Here is a 24,180-nt window from a genome sequence, read left to right on the forward strand (position 1 = left end):
GCAAGATATGAGGTGCTGTTCCGCCAATTTCCGGTGGGCCTCATTATGGCACTGGAGGAGGCCCATGACAGAAAGGTCAGACTGGGAGTGGGAGGGGGAGTTGAACTGCTCAGCCACTGGGAGATCAGGTTGGTTAAGGCGGACTGAGCAAAACGATCGCCGAGCCTGCGTTTGGTTTCGCCGATGTAAAGAAGTTGACATCTAGAGCACCAGATACAATAGATGAAGTTGGAGGAGGTGCAGGTGAACCTCTTTCTCACCTGGAAAGACTATTTGGGTCCTTGGATGGAGTTTAGGGGGGAGGTAAAGGGACAGGTGTAGCATCTCCTGCAGTTGCAGGGGAAAGTGCCTGGGGATGGGGTGGTTTGGGTAGGAAGGGACGAGTGGACCAGGGAGTTACGGAGGGAACTGTCTCTGCGGAACGCAGAAAGGGGAGGGGTTAGGAAGATGTGGCCAGTAGTGGGGTCCTGTTGGAGGTGACGGAAATGTTGGAGGATAGACAATAGGTGCAGGAGTAGGCCATTCAGCCCTTCGAGCCAGCACCGCCATTCAATGCGATCATGGCTGATCACTCTCAATCAGTACCCCGTTCCTGCCTTCTCCCCATACCCCCTCACTCCGCTATCCTTAAGAGCTCTATCCAGCTCTCTCTTGAAAGCATCCAACGAACTGGCCTCCACTGCCTTCTGAGGCAGAGAATTCTACACCTTCACCACTCTCTGACTGAAAAAGTTCTTCCTCATCTCCGTTCTAAATGGCCTACCCCTTATTCTTAAACTGTGGCCCCTTGTTCTGGACTCCCCCAACATTGGGAACATGTTTCCTGCCTCTAATGTGTCCAATCCCTAATTATCTTATATGTTTCAATAAGATCCCCCCTCATCCTTCTAAATTCCAGTGTATACAAGCCTAATTGCTCCAGCCTTTCAACATACGACAGTCCCGCCATTCCGGGAATTAACCTAGTGAACCTACGCTGCACGCCCTCAATAGCAAGAATATCTTTCCTCAAATTTGGAGACCAAAACTGCACACAGTACTCCAGGTGCGGTCTCACCAGGGCCCGGTACAACTGTAGAAGGACCTCTTTGCTCCTATACTCAACTCCTCTTGTTATGAAGGCCAACATTCCATTGGCTTTCTTCACTGCCTGCTGTACCTGCATGCTTCCTTTCAGTGACTGATGCACTAGGACACCCAGATCTCGTTGAACATCCCCTCTTCCTAACTTGACACCATTCAGATAATAATCTGCCTTTCTATTCTTACTTCCAAAGTGAATAACCTCACACTTATCTACATTAAACTGCATCTGCCATGTATCCGCCCACTCACACAACCTGTCCAAGTCACCCTGCAGCCTTATTGCATCTTCCTCACAATTCACACTACCCCCCAGCTTAGTATCATCTGCAAATTTGCTAATGGTACTTTTAATCCCTTCATCTAAGTCATTAATGTATATCGTAAATAGCTGGGGTCCCAGCACCGAACCTTGCGGTACCCCACTGGTCACTGCCTGCCATTCCGAAAGAGACCCATTTATCCCCACTATTTGCTTTCGGTCTGTCAACCAATTTTCTATCCAAGTCAGTACCCTACCCCCAATACCATGTGCTCTAATTTTGCCCACTAATCTCCTATGTGGGACCTTGTCGAAGGCTTTCTGAAAGTCGAGGTACACCACATCCACTGACTCTCCCCTGTCAATTTTCCTAGTTACATCCTCAAAAAATTCCAGTAGATTTGTCAAGCATGATTTCCCCTTCGTAAATCCATGCTGACTCGGAATGATCCTGTTACTGCTATCCAAATGCTCAGCAATTTCGTCTTTTATAATTGACTCCAGCATCTTCCCCACCACTGATGTCAGACTAACTGGTCTATAATTACCCGTTTTCTCTCTCCCTCCTTTCTTAAAAAGTGGGATAACATTTGCTATCCTCCAATCCACAGGAACTGATCCTGAATCTATAGAACATTGAAAAATGATCTCCAATGCTTCCACTATTTCTAGAGCCACCTCCTTAAGTACCCTGGGATGCAGACCATCAGGCCCTGGGGATTTATCAGCCTTCAGTCCCATCAGTCTACCCAAAACCATTTCCTGCCTAATGTGGATTTTCTTCAGTTCCTCCATCACCCTAGGTTCTCCGGCCCCTAGAACATTTGGGAGATTGTGTGTATCTTCCTCAGTGAAGACAGATCCAAAGTAACGGTTTAACTCGTCTGCCATTTCTTTGTTCCCCATAATAAATTCCCCTGCTTCTGTCTTCAAGGGACCCACATTTGCCTTGACTATTTTTTTCCTCTTCATGTACCTAAAAAAACTTTTGCTATCCTCCTTTATATTATTGGCTAGTTTACCCTCGTACCTCATCTTTTCTCCCCGTATTGCCTTTTTAGTTAACTTTTGTTGCTCTTTAAAAGAGTCCCAATCCTCTGTCTTCCCACTCTTCTTTGCTATGTTATACTTCCTCTCCTTAATTTTTATTTGTTGGATACGCTGGCTGATAGGGTGGAAGGTGAGAACGAGGGGGATTCTGTCCTTGTTACGAATGGGGGGAAGAAGAGGAAGAGCGGAGCTGCGGGATATAGAAGAGGCCCTAGTGAGAGCCTCATCTATAATGGAAGAGGGGAAGCCCCGTTTCCTGAAGAATGAGGACAACTCTGATGCCCTAGTGTGAAACACCTCATCCCGGGCACAGATGCGGTGTAGACAGAGAAATTGGGAGTAGGGGATAGACTTTTTGCAGGAGACCGGGTGGGAAGAAGTGTAGTCCAGATAGCTGTGCGAGTCAGTGGGTTTATTGTAGATGTCAGTCATTGTCTGTATAACTTGTTTACACCTAGCCCACAGCCAACAATGGGCCGTTTCCTTGATCATTACTTTTTTGCATATCTTTCATATCATCATATCATATCATATCATATATATACAGCCGGAAACAGGCCTTTTCGGCCCTCCAAGTCCGTGCCGCCCAGCGATCCCCGTACATTAACACTATCCTACACCCACTAGGGTCATCTTGTTCTATATTTCCATCTAAACCGCTCATTTCCCTTTCCCCTAAATCTCAGTCTGAAGAAGGGTCTCGACCCAAAACGTCACCTATTCCTTTTCTCCAGAAATGCTGCCTGACCCGCTGAGTTACAACTTTTTTGTCCATCCCTTACCCAGACTTTACCCCACTCCCTGCCTCTTTTCCAAGTTTTTAACCCCCTACTACATCAATCTGAAGAAAGACCCCAACCCAAAATCTCACCTATCTATTTTCTCTACTTATGCTGCCCGACCAACTGAGATACTTCAGCATTTTGTTTTTCACTCAATGTTCCAGAATGTACAATTCTTGGTTCCTCTAAAAAGACAACTGATTGAGCTTCATCTGAGAGATTACATCTTTGGAGCTATTCCTTTAGCTCTTTCAAATCAAGTAGGCCAAGAAACACAATGGCCTTCTTCATCCAGTCTATTTTAATCAAAGTAAACAAGAGAATTGTATAATCTTAATTTAACACCTTAGAACTGTTTCGTGAGGCATAAACCTATTGACTGGAACTTTAGCATCATTGCAAAGTTCAGAAATATAAATTATTTACTTTTATTCACAGATATTTATTGCTATGACAACCATTTTTTTTAAACCAACTTCTTGCCTTCAAAGACCAAAAATAACTGGAACACAATACATGCTTTGATTCATATTCTATTTTGTTTGAATAAATATATGAAAGTTACCAACTCAGTATGTCTACATTGGTAATTGGGGAAATCTTAAATGCACAGCAGATGGGTACTATTATGGGAATAGATAGGGTGAATGTACAGATTATTTAACTCAAAGTAGGGGAATTAAAAACCAGAGGAAAGGAGTCAACAGGAACCTGAGGGCAACTTTTTAACACAAAGGATATATGGAACAAGCTGCCAGAGGAGTTAGTTGATGCAGGTACTATAATAACACTAGACCAAGTGGACCCGTTGGGCCCAAACCTCTCCTGCATTGGTACAGCACCCTCTCCTCCCCCCTCTTCCCCCCCTCCCCTTCCCCCCTCTCTCCCTCCCTCCCCCCCTCTCCCCTCCACCTCAACCCCTCTTATCCTCCCTCCTCCCCCCACCTCCCTCCCCCTTCCTACCAGATAGATTTAAACTTTAAAATGTGAATAACTTTAAAAATATAACACCCGATTTCAATGAAACTTCTTCCATTAGCACCAAAGGGACGATGGTGAGAAAGGTGGGCCTCAAATTGTTGCGTTATTGTGTACCATTTTGGCTGTAGTTCAGGAACAAACAAGAGTTTTAGTATATAGAAGATTTAAAAGACATTTGGATGGTACATGGATAGGAAAGGTTCAGAGGGTTATGGGCTAAATGGGAGCAGTTGGAATTAGTGTAGATGGGGCATCCTGGTTGGCATAGGCAGGTTGGACCAAAGGGTCTGTTTCTGTGCTGTATGACTCTATGTGGGAGTTGTTTGAAGGTCAGTTGTTCGAAGTTCAGAACCAGAATGTTCAGTAAGGAGGAGGGAAAAGGATGACAAAGTAAGTGAACCTTAGGTGACGAAAGAGATTATTAATTTATTCACAAAATGCTGGAGTAACTCAGCAGGTCAGGCAGCATCTCGGGAGAGGAGGAATGGGTGACGTTTCGGGTCGAGACCCTTCTTCAGACTGATGTCGGGGGTGGGACAAAGGAAGGATATAGGTGGAGACAGGAAGATAGAGGGAGATCTGGGAAGGAGGAGGGGAAGGGAGGGACAGAGGAGCTATCTGAAGTTGGAGAAGTCGACGTTCATACCACCGGGCCGCAAACTGCCCAGGCGAAATATGAGGTGCTGCTCCTCCAATTTCCGGCGGGCCTCACTATGGCACTGGAGGAGGCCCATGACAGAGAGGTCAGACTGGGAATGAGAGGGGGAGTTAAAGTGCTGGGCCACTGGGAGATCAGTTGCGTTAATGCGGACCGAGCGCAGGTGTTCAGCGAAGCGATCGCCGAGCCTGCGCTTGGTTTCGCCGATATAAATAAGTTGACATCTAGAGCAGCGGATGCAATAGATGAGGTTGGAGGAGGTGCAGGTGAACCTCTGTCTCACCTGGAAAGACTGTTTGGGTCCTTTGATGGAGTTGAGGGGGGAGGTGAAGGGACAGGTGTTGCATCTCGTGCGGTTGCAAGGGAAAGTGCCCGGGGTTAGGGTGGTTTGGGTAGGAAGGGACGAGTGGACCAGGGAGTTGCGGAGGGAACGGTCTCTGCGGAACGCAGAGAGGGGAGGGGATGGGAAGATATGGCCAGTGGTGGGGTCCTGTTGTAGGTGACGGAAATGTTGGTGGATGATATGTTGGATCCGCTGGCTGGTGGGGTGGAAGGTGAGAACGAGGGGGATCCTGTCCTTGTTAGGAGTGGGGGAGGGGGAGCAAGAGCGGAGCTGCGGGATGTAGAAGAGACCCTAGTGAGAGCCTCATCTATAATGGAGGAGGGGAAGCCCCGTTTTCTGAAAAACGAGGACATCTCGGAAGCCCTAGTCTGAAACACCTCATCCCGGGCGCAGATGCGGCGTAGACGGAGGAATTGGGAGTAGGGGATAGACTTTTTGCAGGGGACCGGGTGGGAAGAAGTGTAGTCCAGATAGCTGTGCGAGTCGGTGGGCTTGTAGAAAATGTCCGTCACTAGTTTTTCTCCTGTGATGGAGATGGTGAGGCCCAGAAACGGGAGGGAGATGTCAGCGATAGTCCAGGTAAAGAGATTATTAATTTGTTCAAAAAAAAAAAGGAAGCACGTGCAAGGTTCAAGAGGATGGAATCGGACAGAGCCTTTGACAAATATAAAGAAAGGAAGAAAGAACTCGAATAGACTATTAGAAAAGTCCGAACAAGGGTCTCGACACGAAACGTCACCTATTGAATCTGAAGAAGGGTCTCGAATCAAAACGTCACCCATTCCTTCTCTCCCGAGATGCTGCCTGACCCGCTGAGTTATTCCAGCATTTTGTGTCTACATTAGAAAAGCTAATAGGGTCCACAAATGGCTTTGGCAAGTCAAATTAAAGAAAACCCCACAGCTTTTAAAATCTATATTAAAAACAAGAGGATAACAAAGGAGAAATTAGAACTGCTCAAGGACAGAGGAGAGAATTTGTGCTTGGAGTCTGAGGATGTAAGTGAGGTATTTAACAAGTTATTTGCCTCTGTTTTCACCAAGGACATGGAGGACAGTGAGATCAATGTGGAGAATACCAACATGCAAAGGCAGTTTGATATTACAGAGGAGGTAGTGTTGGAAATCTTGAAAAGCACATGTTGATAAATTCCCAGGACCTGATGGACTTACACCAGGTTATTGAGAGGCAAGAGAGGAGATTGCGCGAGCCTTGACAAAAATCTTTGCGTCTTTTCTAGCCACAGGTGAGATCCTGGAGTTCTGAAGAGCAATTAATGTTGTTGTTCTATTTAAGAAAGGAAGGTGATAGAATCCAGGGAATTATAGACCAGTGAGCCTTACATCAGTGGAGGGAAGCAGTTGGGAGTATTCTTCGGGATAGGATTTACTCCCATTTGGAAGAGAAAGGGTTAATTGGGATGGGACAGTCATAGTGGCACATGATCGAGCTATTTGCGAACGTGACGAAGGTGATCGATGAGGGTAGGGTGGTTGATGCTGTCTACATTAAGACATTTGATAAAGTTCCCCATGATAGGCTGATGCAGAAGAACAAAATGAACAGGATTAACAGCCCATATCCCTCTAAATCTTGGTGGGACGGATGTGTGCTTGGGTGTATGCTGGCCAGGGAAAGAGAGGGGGGCAGGGAGGACATTACTTGAAATTGAAATCTTTAATGTTCATAAGGTCGGGTTGTAAGCTACCCAAGGGAAATATGAGGTGCCGTTCTTCCAGTTTGTGTGTGGCCTCACTCTGGCAACAGAGAAGGCCAAAGACAGACGGTTGACATCAGAATGTGGAGGGGAGTTAAATGATTAGCATCCAGTAGCTCCAGCAGGCCTTGGCAGACAGAGCGCAAGTGTTCGAGGATACGGTCGCTTAGTCCACGTCTGCATTTCTTCTTTACTGATGTGTTTGTCTGGACTTCCCTTAAATACACTATACAATTCACCTCCACCATTCCTGGCATGCTGACAATCAAAATTGCAGGTGCACAAATTAAACTTCAAAATGGTCTCAATTTCCTTGCCAGATTACCAATATTTCCCTGCCATAGTATCATGATAATACAATCATAATTAATATATATTTTCAACAGATACAAGCCTCATGCCTTCTACACCATTCTGTTCTTGTAGACACTTTATTAAGTTCAGTGCTTGTGTTGAATAGCTCTAACAGCTCTGCATCTACGCAATGGTGCTTTCCAATCTCAGAAGGCCCCTCAGATCAATAGGAGCTTTCAGAATCTAATTTCTTTCCTTTCCAGATCATTTCCTGTTCACACAGTGCATGCTTTCACCCTCTGCCACACCACGGGAAATGAAAAACTAACCTTTCAACTCCACCACGCTGACCATTAGCTTCCAAACAGACATAGTATATTCCCGATTAAATTTTCATTATCTATATTCTAGCTTCCAGGAGAAAATTGGAAGCATTGGATTTTGAATGTTCTAAATATTAATGTTTAGCTTGCAAATAAACACAGACAACAACTATTCCTGCCATGCAAAATATGAAGGGATAAATATAGAACATAGAACAGTGCAGGTAGACACAAAATGCTGGAGTAACTCAGCAGGACATGCAGCAACTCTGGAGAAAAGGAATGGGTGACGTTTCGGGACGAGACTTTTCTTCAGACGGATTGTCACCCAATCCTTCTCTCCAGAGATGCTGCCTGACCCACTGATTTACTCCAGCATTTTGTGTCTACCTTCAATTTAAACCAGCATCTGCAGTTCTTTCTTGCACATAGAACAGTGCAGCCTTTTAGCTCACCATGCCTGTATCAACCATGATGTCATATTAAACTAACTCCTGCACATGATCAATCTTCATGTGCTTACCTAAAAGCATCCTAAACTTCACAGTCGTATCTGCTCCCACCACTTCCCCAGGTAAATCGCTACAGGCAGCTACCAATCTAAAAAAAAAAACTTGTCCCGTGCATCTCCTTTAAACCGTTGCTTCTATTATCTTAAAGCTATGTCATCTAATGTTTCCCCTTTCTACCCTTGGAAAAAGACTGACCACCTACCCAATCTATCTCACGCCCCTTTCTGGATCTCTGTCTCCAACACAGGGAACAGACTATCGATTGACATCTGCTATAAACCTACTGACTGACTCCCAGTTATCTGGACTGGACTTCCTCCCACTCTGCCTCTTGAAAAGACATGATTCTCCACTCTCAATTCTTCAGTGTCCGCCGCAACTACTCCCAAGATGAGGTTTTCCTTTCAAGGACATCCGAGATGTCATCTTTCTTTAGCAAACGTGATTTCTCCCCTTCTGTCATAGATGGATCCCTCACCTGCGTCCTGTGCCTCTGCTCACAGCCGCCCCCCCCCCCCCGCCGCCCCAGACGGAACAAGGGCCGAATGGCCTACTCCTGCACCTATTGTCTATTGATAGAGTTCCCCTAGTCAGAGAACATAGAATAGTACAATGCAGGAACGGGCCCTTCAGCTCACAATGCTTAAGCTGAACATGTTGCCACCAAAATGATCTTGTCAGCATGTTCATGATCTATATCCCTCTATTTCCTGCATATCCATATGCTTATCTGAAACCTCTTAAATACCGCTATTGTATTTGTCTCCACCACCTCTCCTGGCAAGGCTTTCCAGTCTGTAAAAGAAGACTTGTCCCACTCATCGCATTAAACTTTCCCTCTCTCACCTTTCAGCTATGCCCTCTCGTGTTGTATATTTTCACCCTGGGAAAAAGGTTCCGAGTGTCTACCCTATCCAAGCCTCCCATAATTTTATATACCTCCACTCAACCTCCAATGTTCTAAAGAAAACAATCCAAGCTTATCCAACCGCTCCTTGTAGCTTAAATCCTCTCACCCAGGCAGCATTCTGGTAAACTTCCTCTGCACCCACATCCTTCCTGGAAGGGGGCAACCAGGAAGTGCCCGCAATACTCCAAATGCGGCTTAATCAGTCCTTTCGAGCCGCATCACGGCTTCTGACACACACTCAATGTCCCTTACAATGAAGGCAAGCATACCACACTCCCTTTCTACCACCCAATCTACATGCTGCAAGGTGAATGGTCCTCACCAATGGTACCCATCACTAGTCACATCTTCCCATCTCCATCCCTTTCCACACTCCACAGAGGCCATTCCCTCTGTAACTCCTTGGTTCATTCATCCCCTCCTACCCAAACCACCCACTCCCCAGGTACTTTCACCTGCAACCACAGGAGATGTGCATTGTTCCCTGAAGGTGGAATCTCATGTGGATAGGGTGGTGAAGAAGGCGTTTGGTATGCTTGCCTTTATAAATCAGAGCATCGAGTATAGAAGTTGGGATGTAATGTTAAAATTGTACAGGGCATTGGTGAGGCCGAATCTGGAGTATGGTGTGCAGTTCTGGTCGCCAAATTATAGGAAGGATGTCGACAAAATGGAGAGGGTACAGAGGAGATTTACTAGAATGTTGCCTGGGTTTCAGCATTTAGGCTACAGAGAGAGGTTGAACAGGTTGGGTCTTTATTCTTTGGAGCGTAGAAGGTTGAGGGGGGACTTGATAGAGGTTTTAAAAATTTTGAGAGGGACGGACAGAGTTGACGTGGGTAGGCTTTTCCCTTTGAGAGTGGGGAAGATTCCAACAAGGGGACATAGCTTCAGAATTGAGGGACAAAGGTTTAGGGGTAACATGAGGGGGAACTTCTTTACTCAGAGGGTTGTGGCTGTATGGAATGGGCTTCCGGCGGAAGTGGTGGAGGCTGGCTCGATTTTATTATTTAAGAGTAAATTGGATAGGTATATGGATAAGAGGGGATTAGAGGGTTATGGTCTGAGTGCAGGTAGATGAGACTAGGTCAGGGCGAATGGTCGGCGTGGACTGGTAGGGCCAGACAGGCCTGTTTCCATGCTGTAGTTGTTATATATGTTATATATGTTATATGCTTCCTCCATCGTCTCCATCCAGACTCAGCAGTTCACTGGTAAGACCAAGTGTAGACTCGGCGACCGTTTTACCGAACATGTGCTCGGCACACCAAGGCCTAAGGGCCCAGTTGCCTATTACCTATTCTCTTACCTATTCCCATACTGACCTTTGTGTTCCGTGCCCTTCCATTGCCAGAATGAGGCCACACACATATTGAGGGCAGCACATCATATTTCACTTGGGTAGCTTACAATCTAATGGTATGAACATTGAATTATCCAATTTAAGGTAACCTCTTACAAACCATTCTCTCCCACCCCTTGCTTCCCCACCTCCACTGTGCCCCACCTGTACATGCACCCATTTCTCTTCTTCCCCTCCTCCTCTCCTCTCCTTCCTCTGGCTTCATAATTTGCATCTCTTCAATCTGTCTATCTCAAATCTCACATCTTCTGCTCTAATCTCCAGCCTTTGTGCCAATCATCTGTACATTAACACCCCCCCCCCCCCCCCAATGTTCATCTATTACCTGCCATGCTTTTTCCTGCCTTTTCACTTCCAGCCCCCCACCCGGTTACAATCAGTCTGAAGTCTGAAGGGTTGTGTCAGAAACGTTATCTAGTCGTTCTCTGAAAATGGTCAACTCCAGCACTGTATCCCTTTGTGTAAACCAGCACCAATGTTCCTTGTATCTACACCTACTTAATATATGCCTCTTAATCTTTTAGAAATCTATTAGATCCCACACTGGGAAAAAGGGTCTGAATTTATATACTTCTATCAGGTCTCAACACTCCAGAGAAAACAATCCAGATTTGTCCAAACTATCCTTGTAGCTAATACTCTCTAAAGGAGTTCTTATATTCCTCAGTTTTAAATGACTACTCATTAATTTAGCCACTATGTCTCCAGTTTCAAGATTCTCCCAAGATGGACCATCTCAAGATCTACCCTGTTGTGTCCCCTCAGGATCTTGTGTGTTCCAATAAGATCGCCTACCATCTTCAACATTCGAAAGAATATAGTTTAACCTCTTTAGCCACTCATGATAGGTCAACCCTCTCACTTCAGGAATTAGCTGGTGACACTCTTTGGCCTCCATTGCCAAACTCCATACTTTATTAAATAATAATAATAATAATAATAATACATTTTATTTATATAGCGCTTTTCATATACTCAAAGACGCTTTACAGAGATTTTGAGAACATAGGGAAATTAATAAATAGATAAATAAGTAAATAAATAAATGAACAGAGAAAGGAGACAGAAGGTGAGGTGACCTTCAGTGGTTGAAGGCAGTACTGAACAGGTGAGACTTCAGCGATGTTTTGAATGTGGTGAGTGTGGAGGAGTCTCTAACGGTTTGGGGTAGTGAGTTCCATAGGGTGGGAGCAGCGATGGAGAAAGCCCTGTCCCCCCAGGATCTGAGTTTAGTCCGGATGTGGGGGGATAGGAGATTGGCAGCGGCAGAGCGGAGGGTGCAGGTGGGAGTGTGCCTGTGGAGGAGGTCGGTCAGGTAGGATGGGGCCAGGTTATGGAGGGCTTTGTAGGTTATGAGGAGGATTTTGTACTGGATTCTATGGGGGATGGGGAGCCAGTGGAGTTTATAAAGGACGGGGGTGATATGGTCACGGATCGAGGTGTGTGTGAGTAGACGGGCAGCGGAGTTTTGAATGTATTGAAGTTTATTGATGATTTTTGAGGGTGCGCCATAGAGAAGGCTGTTGCAGTAGTCCAGACGGGAGGTGATGAAGGCGTGGATGAGGGTTTCTGCAGCTGTGGAGGAGAGGGATGGACGGAGACGGGCAATGTTTTTGAGGTGGAAGAAGGCTGTCTTTGTGATGTGTTTGATGTGTTTGTCGAAGGAGAGGGTTTGATCAAGGATGATTCCAAGATTCCGGATGTGAGGTGAGGTGGATACTGGGAGACCATCAATGTTGAGGATGAAGTTTTAGGTGGATTTGGTGAGCATTTTTGGACCAATGATGATGATTTCAGATTTGTTGCAATTGAGTTTGAGGAAGTTTGATTGAAGCAAGATTTTATTTCAGTAATGCAGTTTGTCAGTGTAGAGTGTGTGGTGGAGGAGATTGACTTGGTGGAGATGAGGAGCTGGATATCATCGGCGAAGCAGTGGAAGTTGAGACCATGACGGCGGATTAATTGACCAAGGGGGAACAGGTAGAGGATGAAGAGGAGGGGGCCAAGGACTGAGCCTTGGGGGACACCTTGGGGGAGGGGAGCGGTGGGGGATTTACAGTTGTTAATGGAGATGAACTGGTGTCTGTCAGAGAGGTAAGATTTAAACCAGGATAGGGCTGTGCCGGTGATGTTAAGGGAGGTTTCAAGTCGGGTGAGGAGAATGGAGTGATTTATGGTGTCAAAGGCGGCGCTGAGGTCAAGTAGGATGAGGATGTTGAGGTTGCCAGCGTCGGAGGAGAGGAGAATGTCGTTTGTGATTTTGAGGAGCGCAGTTTCAGTACAGTGGTTTGAGCGGAATCCAGATTGGAAAGTTTCATACAGGTTATTGGTAGAGAGGTGGTATTTTAGTTGGGAAGCTACAGCACGTTCCAAAACTTTGGACAGAAAGGTTGGAGATTGGTCTGAAGTTGTTTGGGGTGTCAGGGTTTAGACCAGGTTTTTTCAGAATGGGGGTGACAGCAGCGATTTTGAGGGATGGCGGGACGATGCCAGTGGACAGGGAGGAGTTTATTGTTGCAGTGATAAGTGGAGAGAGAGCAGGAAGGCAGGCCTTGACAAAGCTGGAGGGGATGGGGTCCAGAGAGCAGGTGGCAGTTTTTATTCCTGTGAAGAGCTCAGAGAGGTCGGTGGTGGAGATTGGGGAGAACTGAGGCAGGGGCTGACAGGATAAGGGGGGGCAGGTGGTTTGAGGGGGAGCAGGTGCGTTGGTGGTTAAGGTGCTGTAGATGTTGTCTATTTTGCTTTGGAAGAATGAAAGGAAAGTGGTGCATTTGTCAACTGTGAATGATTGGGAGATGGTGTCCAGGGGGCTGAGGAGTTTGTTTATTGTAGAGAAGAGTGTTTTTGGGTTTCCGGAGCCAGAGTGAATTATTTGAGAGTAGTAGGTGGAGTGGGCATGGGAGAGGGCATCTTTATAGTGCTGTATGTGGTCTTTGTAGGCTTGGGAGTGAATTGTGAGACCTGTTTTGTTGCGGAGTCTTTCAAGTTGACGGGCATGAGTTTTCATCACGCGGAGTTCAGGGGTAAACCAGGGAGCAGAGTGGGTGAAGGAAACTTTTGGTTTTTATAGGTGCAAGCTGGTCGAGGCAAGAGGAGAGAGTGCGGTTGTAGTAGTCAGTGAGGTCAGAGGGGCTGTGGAGGTCAACGAAGGGAGAGGCGGACATTATTTCAGAGAGGGAGGATGAGAGCGAGGTAGGTGAAACAGAGTTCAGCTTGCGGAAGTTTATTTTGCGTTTTTGCTTTGGAGCTGGGGTGGGAATGTTGACGGACATGGTGATGGCTAAGTGATCAGAGAGGGTGGGGTCGGAGCCAGAGAGGTGATGTAGATTTAGTCCAGTGGAGCAGACAAGGTCCAGAATGTGCCCACGGTTATGGGTGGGAAAATTTACGTGTTGAGTGAGGTTAAAGCAGTTGAGTATTTCAGTGAAGTCAGTGGTTATTGTGGAGTCAGTGGAGTCCATGTGGATGTTGAAATCACCGAGGAGGAGGATTGAGGGGGAGAGAGAACAGAACTGGGTCAGAAAGTCAGAGAAGTCAGAAAGGAATGATGGGTGTGGTTTGGGAGGGGGCCAAGGCAATGGACAGTCCCAAGTTCTAGCATACGGCTTGAAACTGTACAGTTATACATTTACAATTAAGAACATTAATAGATCATTTCTTTAAAGACAGCTTAGAAATAGTATGAAAATTAGGCTCCATAAAGAAATACATCTGAAAAGTGCCATCTGAAAAGCTGCAATTCTCAGGAACTTGACTCCTGAGGAGTTAAAACAGAACATAACAAGCATACCTGTAGGTCAAAAAACGTGCTGTAACGTCTGTAGATAATGTTTGAACTATTATCCGACCAGTTTACTTGGATAACGTACACCTGCAGAAGTAAAAAATAAAACTTTTAAAATAAATAGAACTGTTTGTAAAAAAATAAAACAAATTATATTTTAATCCAACCTACGTTATAAATAAAGGTAGTTCTGCTATAACATGATAGTTCTGTTCCTTGGAAGCCTCATGTTATAGAAAATTGCATTAGAAAAGCAATTGTGTCAGTGGGGAAATGGTGTTTAGGGGTGAAAGTGTCTCAGTATCACCTCCCCATCCTTGAAAAATCTGCTCACTGTTCCAATTAAAGCAATGGATTTGGAGCTCAAAGAGAATCAACAGAAATGGGGAGTAACAGGAAACCATAATATGCTCCACATTTAGTGCACAAATTACATGCCTTCCCAAGAGCATGTAACTTCAAAAAAACAGGATACATTGGTGCACACATTTTAGCCAAGCTGCTGTTCATTTATCCTCTGCTCCAACAATCTCTGGAGACCAATGTGAGCCTCACAATTGTACATAATAAAATGTCCTGTTTGTTTTATACTCTGCCCATCAGAAATTGAAATCCTGCCTCCAAGTGATGACTAGGCCTTTTCAGTCAAAGTAATGTTAATTCTGGAGTCAGGTACAGATTACACGAAATAAGGACGACAGACATCCTTCCCTGAAATATATTAATGATCCAGGTGAGCTCGTAGCAACAATCTGATATTTTTCATGGCCATCATTGCTCATGTTACCTTTTTATTTCAGATTTGAACAAAAATGTTATAAAAGCTATTGTTCTATTTGAACATATCTCTGGAACCCAAGTACTTGCAACTGGGAAATGCAATAACAACCTGTGATTAGTAGCACAACTCCTTCACTCCTTTTTCCCTCCCTCTCTATAACATCTGAAAACATCGAAACCCCAGAACGTAGAGTTGCCAGCCATTTCCCACTCACAACCACGTATTTGAAATGGCCACATCATAAACCGAAGTACCGATCCAGGCTCTAGGTTCCCAATCCCTGCCTCTCAAGTTTAACCTCCCCACCAAGTAGCACTGGTGAATTATGGATCCTCTCCAAAGCCTCCATATTCATTCTATTATAACACTGCAGCATCATTTCCCAAATTTTATTCTCGCCCCCAACTAAAGTTGTTCACATTTACCACCCTATCCAAGCATGCTGCCACTTTCAGGGAGCTATGGATTTGCATCTCAAGATCCCTCTGCGCATCAAGCTACTAAGAGTCTTGCCATTCGCTGAATACTTTGCTCTTACATTTGACCTCCAAACATGCAACACCTCACATTTATGATTAAACTTTGCCATTTCTCAGCCCCGATTGCCAAGTCACCTATATCCTGCTGCATCATTTGACAACCTAGACTATCGAATCTCTTCTTATAACTCAAGCCCTCCAGTCCAGTGTTTATGCACTCTCTAGAGCTTAATCACATTTTTCCTGCAATGTGACCAAAACTCCAAGTGCTGCCTAACCAATGTTTTGTACAATTGTAACATAACTTTCCAACTCTTGAACTCAGTGCATCAGCCTATTAAGGCAAATATGCCATGCATATTTCTCACCACTGCTTACCTGTGTTGCTACTTTCAGGGAATCATATACTTGTACCCCAAGGACTCTCTATTTAACAACACTCGCCTGCCATTCACTGTGCATTTCTTGCAATAGGTTAACTTTCCAAAATGAATTACTTGTGACTTAAATTGTCAACATAGGCTTCTGGAAGATAAATTATGTTTGACAAATTTGAGTTCTTCGAGAATATGCCGTGACAGGTAATGGACGAAGAACACAAGGGACAACCAACTTGGCAAGTGGATGGAGGGTGTGAGAACCTGAGCCACTGTGGTTGGATGGAGAGCATGGGAAACTAGGCCTGGCAAGGGGTTGGAGAAAATGGGAACAGGGACCCTGGTGAGTGGATAGGGGCCACGGAAACTGGGGCCCTGGTAAGTGAACAGTTTAAACATTACCTGGTGAACCAGATACTGAACCATCAGAATCTCCAAATTATTCAATATCAAAATATGAACGTTTTACTCTCACTTGTAGAATTAATACCCCAAGGATCAATTCTTGATTCTCAATTATTATTTATAATATGTCGTGCAAATGTTTGATCTGCACAATACAACACAGTGCAACATTTAAGAAACAATATTAAAATTCTGTGCAGGTTGAACATTCTACATAAAGATTAACTGTGCCATGATACAGCAGTTAATCAAGGTGCAACATTAGACAACATCTGGAGAAGATTTGCATGTTAACAGATTTCCTTTTGTAACTGCTTCCCTTTCCTGCCACAGCTCTATGTAAACAATCTCACAAGCTGTTTTTTTCTATGTAGAAACCTAAAATTTCCTAAAGCCCAGACATAAAGAGTACAACCACCTCAGCTTGTGCATGGTTACAAATATCAGAGAATGCAGGCGATAATTTTTTTCAATAGCATGTTTGTTATCCAAGCTCATTTTTTTTTTTAAACAAGATCTTCCTCCTGCTCCTCAATCCCACTTAAATGTTAATCACACAACTTCACCTGACATGTTACTTGGCATGGTTAACAATTCTCTATTGCTAATGAAGCTGGTGACAAGCTTTGTTTAAAGAGGTTAACCGACAAAGTTCATGTTCTTTACAGGGGTCAATGTCATCTTTTATTGATTAGGAGAGATAGAGGGACAAACATGTAGGCAAATAGATGCAATAAAAAAATAGGCGACAGCATTCGGGAAGCTCAAATTCCCTAAAAATAACTGGGACTGCCTGCCTGCAAATAAAAAACACAAATGATAGAATTTGTGGGATGTGCCCAGGAGCACTTTTTAATAAAGTATATGGACAGACCAATGAGTGAAGGAGCATGGAATCCACAGTGACATTTGGATTCAGAACTAGCACCCAAGAAGACAGAGAGTAGTGGTAGAAAGGTGTTATTCTGGCTGGAGGTGTTCCACAGGGATCTGTGTTGGGACCAAATTATGTGTAAATGATTTGAATGCAAATGTAGATTGTTAATTGAAAGATTCAGCATGGAAACAGAGACTTCGGCCCACCTTATTCATGCCAACCAAGTTGGCACATTGGACTAGTCCCATTTGTTGTATTTGGCCTCCAGATCTCTAAACCCTATCCATATATCTGCTCAAATGTCTTTTAATAATCATAATTGCATCCACTTCTATGACTTCCTCTGGCAGGTTATTCCAGAAAATGACATCCCTCAGTGAAAATGTTGCCCCAGGGGTCCCTCTTAAATCTCTCCCCTCTCACCTTAATCCTATGGATTTTGGTTTCAGAATCCTCTGCCCTGTGAGCATTCATGTCGTGGTCTTGTACACCCTAATAGGGTCACCCATTAGCCTCCTATGCTCCAAAGAAAAAAGTCCCAGCCTATCTAACCTCACTTAATAACTCAAACCTGTAAGCCCAGTTAACATCCCAGGTGTTCCTGGATGCAAGTTCCTTCTGCACCCTTTCCATCTTAATCAGAGTCATGCAGCAGGGAAATAGGGCCTTGAGCCCAACTCATCCATGCTAACCAATATGTCCCATCTAAGTAAGTCCCATTTGACCCATATCCCTCTGAACCATCAGACTCAGGAACAGCTTCTTATCCTCCAGTATCAGGCTTTTGAGCAGTCCTTCCATAAGCTAAGTTACTGTTTGATTGACTGCTACCTCATTGAGAACATTGAGCTTGTCTGAGGAACTGATACGCTAGAATGCTGAAAACTATATTCTGTTCACTGTATTTTCCCCTTCGCTCTATCTATTGTACTTGTGTTTGAACTGATTGTTTCTCTGTATGATACATCTGATTTGTGTAGATAGCATACAAAACAAAGCTATTCACTGTATCTCGGTGCATGTGGCTGAACCTAAACCTTTCCTATCTATATACATGTACAAGTGTCTTTTGAATGCTGTTATAGTACCTACCTCAACTAACTCCTCTGGCTGCTCGCTCCATATACCTACCACTCTCAGAGTGAAATGACATCCTTTCTATAGTTAGTTGTCCAGAACAGCATACAGTACTCATCAAGGCATTGGGCTTTGGGAGGTTGATTGTAAGGGGAAAGTATACAGTTAATGACAAGACTCAAAAGCAATGATGTGGATAAAACTAGAGAACATAAATTTAAGGCAAGGACTAAAATATTTAGCAGAAATATGAAAGGGACCTTCTTCAGCCACGAACTGCTAAGTACCATCTTCCTCCCCTCTACTCCAGCAGTCTGAAAAGACCAGACATAAAACATCACCTGTCCACTTCCCTCCACAGATGCTACCTGACTCGCCGAGTTCCGCATGCACTTTATTTTGTTTTGCTCAAGATCCCAGCATCTCGTGTCAACATGGAATGGCCAAGTAATAAGTAGAATTTGATCAAGAAAAATACAAATGCATTGTGAAAAAGAGACAGTTATTTGATTGGTGAAATTTAAATAGTTTGCAGAAAAGGGTGGCATCAATGCCCAAGTCCACAAAGTTGCTAAAATAAGCTACATAATCATACAGCTAAAAATATAGAGAAATCTAATTGGTAGCAAAGAAATAAAAGTACAAAAGTAAGGAAGTAATGTTTAAGCTGGAAATTTGGCCTGGGACAACATTTATTATGTCCATGTCTAATTACTGAACTTCGGGAAAGATGTAAAAGCCCGTGACAAAGTGCAGAAAATATTTACTAGAATGATCCCAAGGATGGTGTATTTTAATTGTGTGAATAAACATGATAATTAGAAATTGTTTCCTTAAGCTGAGAGATATAAAAAGGTTTGTTAAATGAACTTTAAATTAAAAGAGATTTGGGCAAAACAAAGAGAAAATTATTTCAATGGCAAATTGATTGAGAACAACACCTGGTTTAGAAGTAATCCACAAAAGAACAAAAGGAGTCACACAGAGCAGACACAAAAAAACTGGAATAACTCAGTGAGACAGGCAGCATCTCTGGAGAGAAGGAATGGGTGATGTTTCATGTCAAGACCCTTCATCCAAAACGTCACCCTTTCCTTCTCTCCAGAGATGCTGCCTGTCCCGCTGAGTTACTCCAGCATTTGTATCTAGCTATGGTTTAAACCAGCATCTGCAGTTCCTTCTCATACACAGAGCATAGTCATGATCTACAAGAGACCGCATGTGTCTGAAGAAGGGTCTCAACCCGAAACGTCACCCATTCCTTCTCTCCTGAGATGCTGCCTGACCCGCTGAGTTACTCCAACATTTTGTGATACCTTCAATTTGTACAGCATCTGCAGTTATTTTCCTACAGATGAAAGGTTGATCAAACTCTACCTTCCATCAACATCCCTACAATCCAAGTAACCTCCTATCTCTGACCTCCCTCATTCCCTCCTTAATCCATCCACGACATGAGATCACTCCATTACACCTAATCCTCACACTCTATCCAAAGGTTACCTCCAAAAACTGCTCAATAAGATCCCTTGAGCAACTAAACATTCTTCTCTCTCTCATTATCCATTACCTGTCACTAACTCACTCAGGGCCATCTCTACTACACAAATTCACATTCACCTTTAGAAACAATAGGAGGCCATTTGGTCCCTTGTGTATCCTCCATTATTCAGTAATATCACGTCGGATCTGTCACCTCATCCCCCAGGCACCCCATTCCCTCTTCTTTACTCTCCTCCACCGATTCAACATTTCCCCCCCATTAAGCCGCCACTCTCATTTCCATGGTCCACTCGTCCACTCTCAACCCCTGTCCACCCATCCAACCTAGTATCCGATCCCCAATCGCTTTTTTTTCTCTCGTCAATCTTCACCCTGCCGTCTCATTCAACCCTCAGCCAACGACTCCTCACTCGTCATCATCATCATCGTCGTCGTGTCCCCCCTTCACCCTGGGTCACTCGACTCGCTGTCCCGTCCCGACCCCCAGGGTTACCAACTCCACGCCACCGTCCCCAGTCAGACTCACGTAGTGTTTGCTCGGGTTCCTCCGTTTCTGCACATCCTGGACCCGCACATCAGCCGCGGGGCGGCCGAGAGTCTGCATGGTGACCCGTGGCCCACACAGCCGCTCTCCCACTCTCGTCGCCGAGACTCCGCTGCCCCCTTTCCCTTCCCTTTCTTTCTTTAGGGGGCGGCGCGTGCGCGCCCCCCGGCCTCGCCTGTCCCTCCCGCGCGCGCGCGCACGCACGCCCGCCCGCCCGCCGTGGTACGGTGGGGGAGGGGGCGCGGTTCCTGCAGCTGATGGAAGTATCCGTGAGCCAATCAGCGGCGGGTCCTCCGCTCGCCTAAACGCTGGTGCCCAATCAGATTGCAGAAGCTCGGCGCCAGCGCCCGCCCCTGGCCGGCCGCGCCCTCGGGGAAACGGCGGGACGTTTAAAGGGCGCGCGAGCACGCTCGCGGTGCCGCGGTTGTCTTTACAAAAGGAATTTAAACTGGAGGTGGCGGAGTATGGACTTAAGCAACCAAAAAAAGGGCTTCTTGGAGAAGAAGATCTACTTTAAATTTAGTTGCGTCTGGTTGAGCAACTATAGTAGGGTGAAGACTATTCCATGCTTTAATTGTGCGAGGGAAGAATGAATTGCTATACACATCTGTCTTGGCAGCTGGTATCACTCCTCTCTCCTCAGCACTCCTGAGGGGTCAGCACTCCTCTCTGCAATTGCATCCTCAACTTTCTGACCAACAGACCACAATCAGTGAGGATAGGTGACAAATCACTTTCTACGATAATCCTCAACACAGGTGTCCTGTCGGGATGCGTTCTCAGCCCCCGATGAGAGCTAAATGCCAATTTAACTCAATTTACACGTTCGTAGACGACACCATCGCAGTGGGCCCGATATTAAATAATGACACAGTACAGAAATGAGATTGGCAACCTTGTAACCTGGTGCCAATGACAATAACCTCTCCCTCAAGTTTTGGTCTTCTAATTTGAGGAAGGACGTCCTTGCTAGTGAGGCAGTGCAGCGTAGGTTCACGATGGAGGGACTGTCATATGAGGAAAGATTGGAAAGACTGGGTTTATAATAGTATATTCCATTATTCGCCCCACACTGGGGAAATTTACAGTATTCTCTGGAGTTTAGAAGGATGAGAGGGGATCTTATGGAGACGTATAAAATTATAAAAGGACTAGACAAGCTAGATGCAGGAAAAATGTTCTCAACGTTGGGGGAGTCCAGAACCAGGGGACACAGTCCAAAAATAAAGGGGAGGCCATTTAAAACTAAGGTGAGAAGAAACTTTTTCACTGAGAGTTGTGAATTTGTAGAATTCTCTGTTACAGAATGCAGTAGAGGCCAATTCACTGGATGAATTTAAAAGAGAGTTAGATAGAGCTCGAGGGGCCAGTGGGATCAAGGGATAAAGGGAGAAGGCAGGCACAGGTTACTGATTGTAGGTGATCGACCATGATCACAATGAAGGGCCAAATGGCCTCCTTCTGCACCTATTTTCTATGTTTCAATGTCAGCAAGACAAAGGAGATTGTGATTTGCTTCATGAAGCGAAGCAGTACACATACACACTGGTATACAATATATAAACACACAAATCTGGAGTAATTCAACGGGTCAGGCAGCATCTCTGGAGGAAAAGGATGGGTGATGTTTCAGGACAAGATACCTCCTCCCTCACCTCCACCCAGAGACTCCAGCAGTCCTTCCAGGTAAGATAGAGGTTCATGTGCACCTCCTCTAACCTCATCTGCTGCATCCAGTATTCCCAACGTGGCCTTCTATGCAGCGGCAAGACCAAACGTAGACCCAGCAACTGTTTTGCAGAACAAGTGCTCAATCCACCAAGGCCTACAGGATTTCCCAGTTGCTAACCAGTTTAATTCCCATTCCTATACTGACTTTTCTATCCTGGGCCTCATCCATTGCCAGAGTGAGGCCATGCGCAAACTAGAGGAACAGCACCTCGTATTCCGCTTGGCTAGATTACAACTCAGCGGTATAAACATTGAATTCTCCAATTTTTGGTAGCCTTTAACAATCCCCCACCCGCTTCCCCTTTCTCGCCCACACTTCCCTATCCCTCTCCCCTGTGCCCCACCTAGATTCACAACCTAGTTCACCCCCTTCCACCCACATTCCTTCCTTTGGATTCACAATTCATAACTCTTCACAACTTTTGTCTCATACTTTTAATCTCTGCCTATCAATCCCCCTCCACACACACCTAGCTTGGGTTGACATTATCTACCGCACTTTGTCCTGCCTCTCATCTCTCCCAGCTTTCTTCCCTCCTCCATCTCTACCATCAGCCTGAAGAAGGGTCCTGACCTGAAATGTCACATGTTCTGCAAAGATGCTGCCTGACCCGCTGAGTTACTTCAGCACTTTGTTTCCTCTTTTGTAAACCGGCATCTGCAGTTCCATCTTTCTATATCAGGGCAATTAGTCTTTAGGTTTTTCAACCACCCATCTCATTAGCTCTCATTTCTACCTAGCATGAAATGGGGAATTTACAAGGACCTAAAATGCTTAGGTAAGCAGAAATGGGACCTGCATCATTTGTGAGGAGGTTGAGTTTAACATTTTATATAGATAACATTTTATATAAATTCCCCCCTGAGATAAGATTTATCTATCCATTTGCCAATCAATATCTAAAACATCATAAGTGCACTTAAACAACAGATAAGCCAAGGCACCATCTGTCAAAACCAGGCTCCTACCTCTTATCCCTTATATGCACATTTTCATTGATAACCTATTCATTTTTTTATTACAGGATGTTGTCTGGTGTAAGAATGGGGATGGACAACAGTCTAATTGGTGGGCACAACAGCACCTTAGGATAGTTTTTTCAAAGCAAATTTTAGGAACAAGTGGTTACTGGATGTCTATTGTTTCACTCAACTGGGTTCAGTAGGTATGTCTTGGTTTAGCGGCATTCATCTTGTAATCAAAGCAGACACAGGCAGCATCTCTGGAGAGAAGGAATGGGTGACGTTTCGGTTTGAGACCCTTCTTCAGACCATCTTTCCAGGGATACTGCCTGTCCCGCTGAGTTACTCCAGCATTTTGTGTCTATCTTTGGTTCAAACCAACTGTACAAAGAACTGTTGTACAGTTCCTTCCTACACGTGTAATCAAAGCATGTAGGTTCAAGATTTATCACATAGATATCGCAACAGTACTGAGGATTTTCTGCATGCCATACTAGAGTACTACATTTCATAAAAAAGTAATTTGTTTCAATTCCAAATTCCACATGAGGATTTTGATACTGCAATGCTGATTCCATTATGTTCGCACTATATACACCTGGTTGGTCCTACTCGTCAATGCCATGGTGGTATATGAACAGTGCTCTGGACCCCACTCTCTTCATGTATTTCTTCCTCCTTTCGATGTGCATGCAAGGATAGCTGGGCCCATCCTCGCCTGCATTGACAGTTCATTTAAAGGCCATAAGATGCATGATTCTTGCATCAATCTCACACAAAGCTGAACCAAGACTCACTGTCAATACCTTCAGATACACATAAATCCATTTGGATTCTGAGTGACTACACTGGTGATCTTCCGGATTCATTTGATTCAAAGCAGAGGACTCCAGCTGCTTTCTTTGAGGGACCTCTTACAGCAGAATGATCAGCAAATCTCTTACTCAGGGAATTTGCAGACCAGCAGATCTCCCTCTCTCAGTGGCATCACTACCCAGCAGCTCCACTCCTATCAGGGTCTGTCTGACCAGCACATTTCCTCCCAAATACCCCACCACCAGTTGACTCTCCCATTATTCTGTTTCCATGATAGGTTATGTCACCATATGAAGTGTCTTTCATTGCAGTGCAGAGGTCAGACCTTTCACTGTAACAGTTTTCTCAGATCAGCAGGCTCCTTTCCTTCTTGTTTATTGACATTAGACCTAGCTATGAGACCTGTGCCTGATCCATATTGCACCAAAGCTTTTCAATCCATGTACTGGTCAAAGTGTCTTTTACAAAGTGTAATTGTATTTGCTTCTACCAATTTCTCTGGCAACTCAACCATATATATATCATCCTCTGTGTGATAAAGTTGCCCCTCAGGTCCCTTTTAAAT

General features: G+C 44.8%; 1 protein-coding gene across 1 annotated transcript in view; it reads right to left on the minus strand.

Annotated features, from left to right (window-relative positions):
* sh3pxd2aa (SH3 and PX domains 2Aa) overlaps positions 1–20,242 on the minus strand; it is a 135,751-nt gene extending 115,509 nt beyond the window's left edge. Inside the window, exons 1-2 of the mRNA XM_078413262.1 lie at positions 20,088–20,242; positions 14,069–14,149 (exon numbers count right to left, since the gene is read on the minus strand). Coding sequence (XP_078269388.1) covers positions 14,069–14,149; positions 20,088–20,165 — 159 coding nt within the window. The 5' untranslated portion in view covers positions 20,166–20,242. The remainder of the gene's footprint in view (positions 1–14,068; positions 14,150–20,087) is intronic.
* Positions 20,243–24,180: the final 3,938 nt, after the last annotated feature.

The sequence above is a fragment of the Rhinoraja longicauda genome, chromosome 16 (assembly GCF_053455715.1).
Source record: "Rhinoraja longicauda isolate Sanriku21f chromosome 16, sRhiLon1.1, whole genome shotgun sequence".
In the NCBI taxonomy this organism is placed as follows: domain Eukaryota; kingdom Metazoa; phylum Chordata; class Chondrichthyes; order Rajiformes; family Arhynchobatidae; genus Rhinoraja; species Rhinoraja longicauda.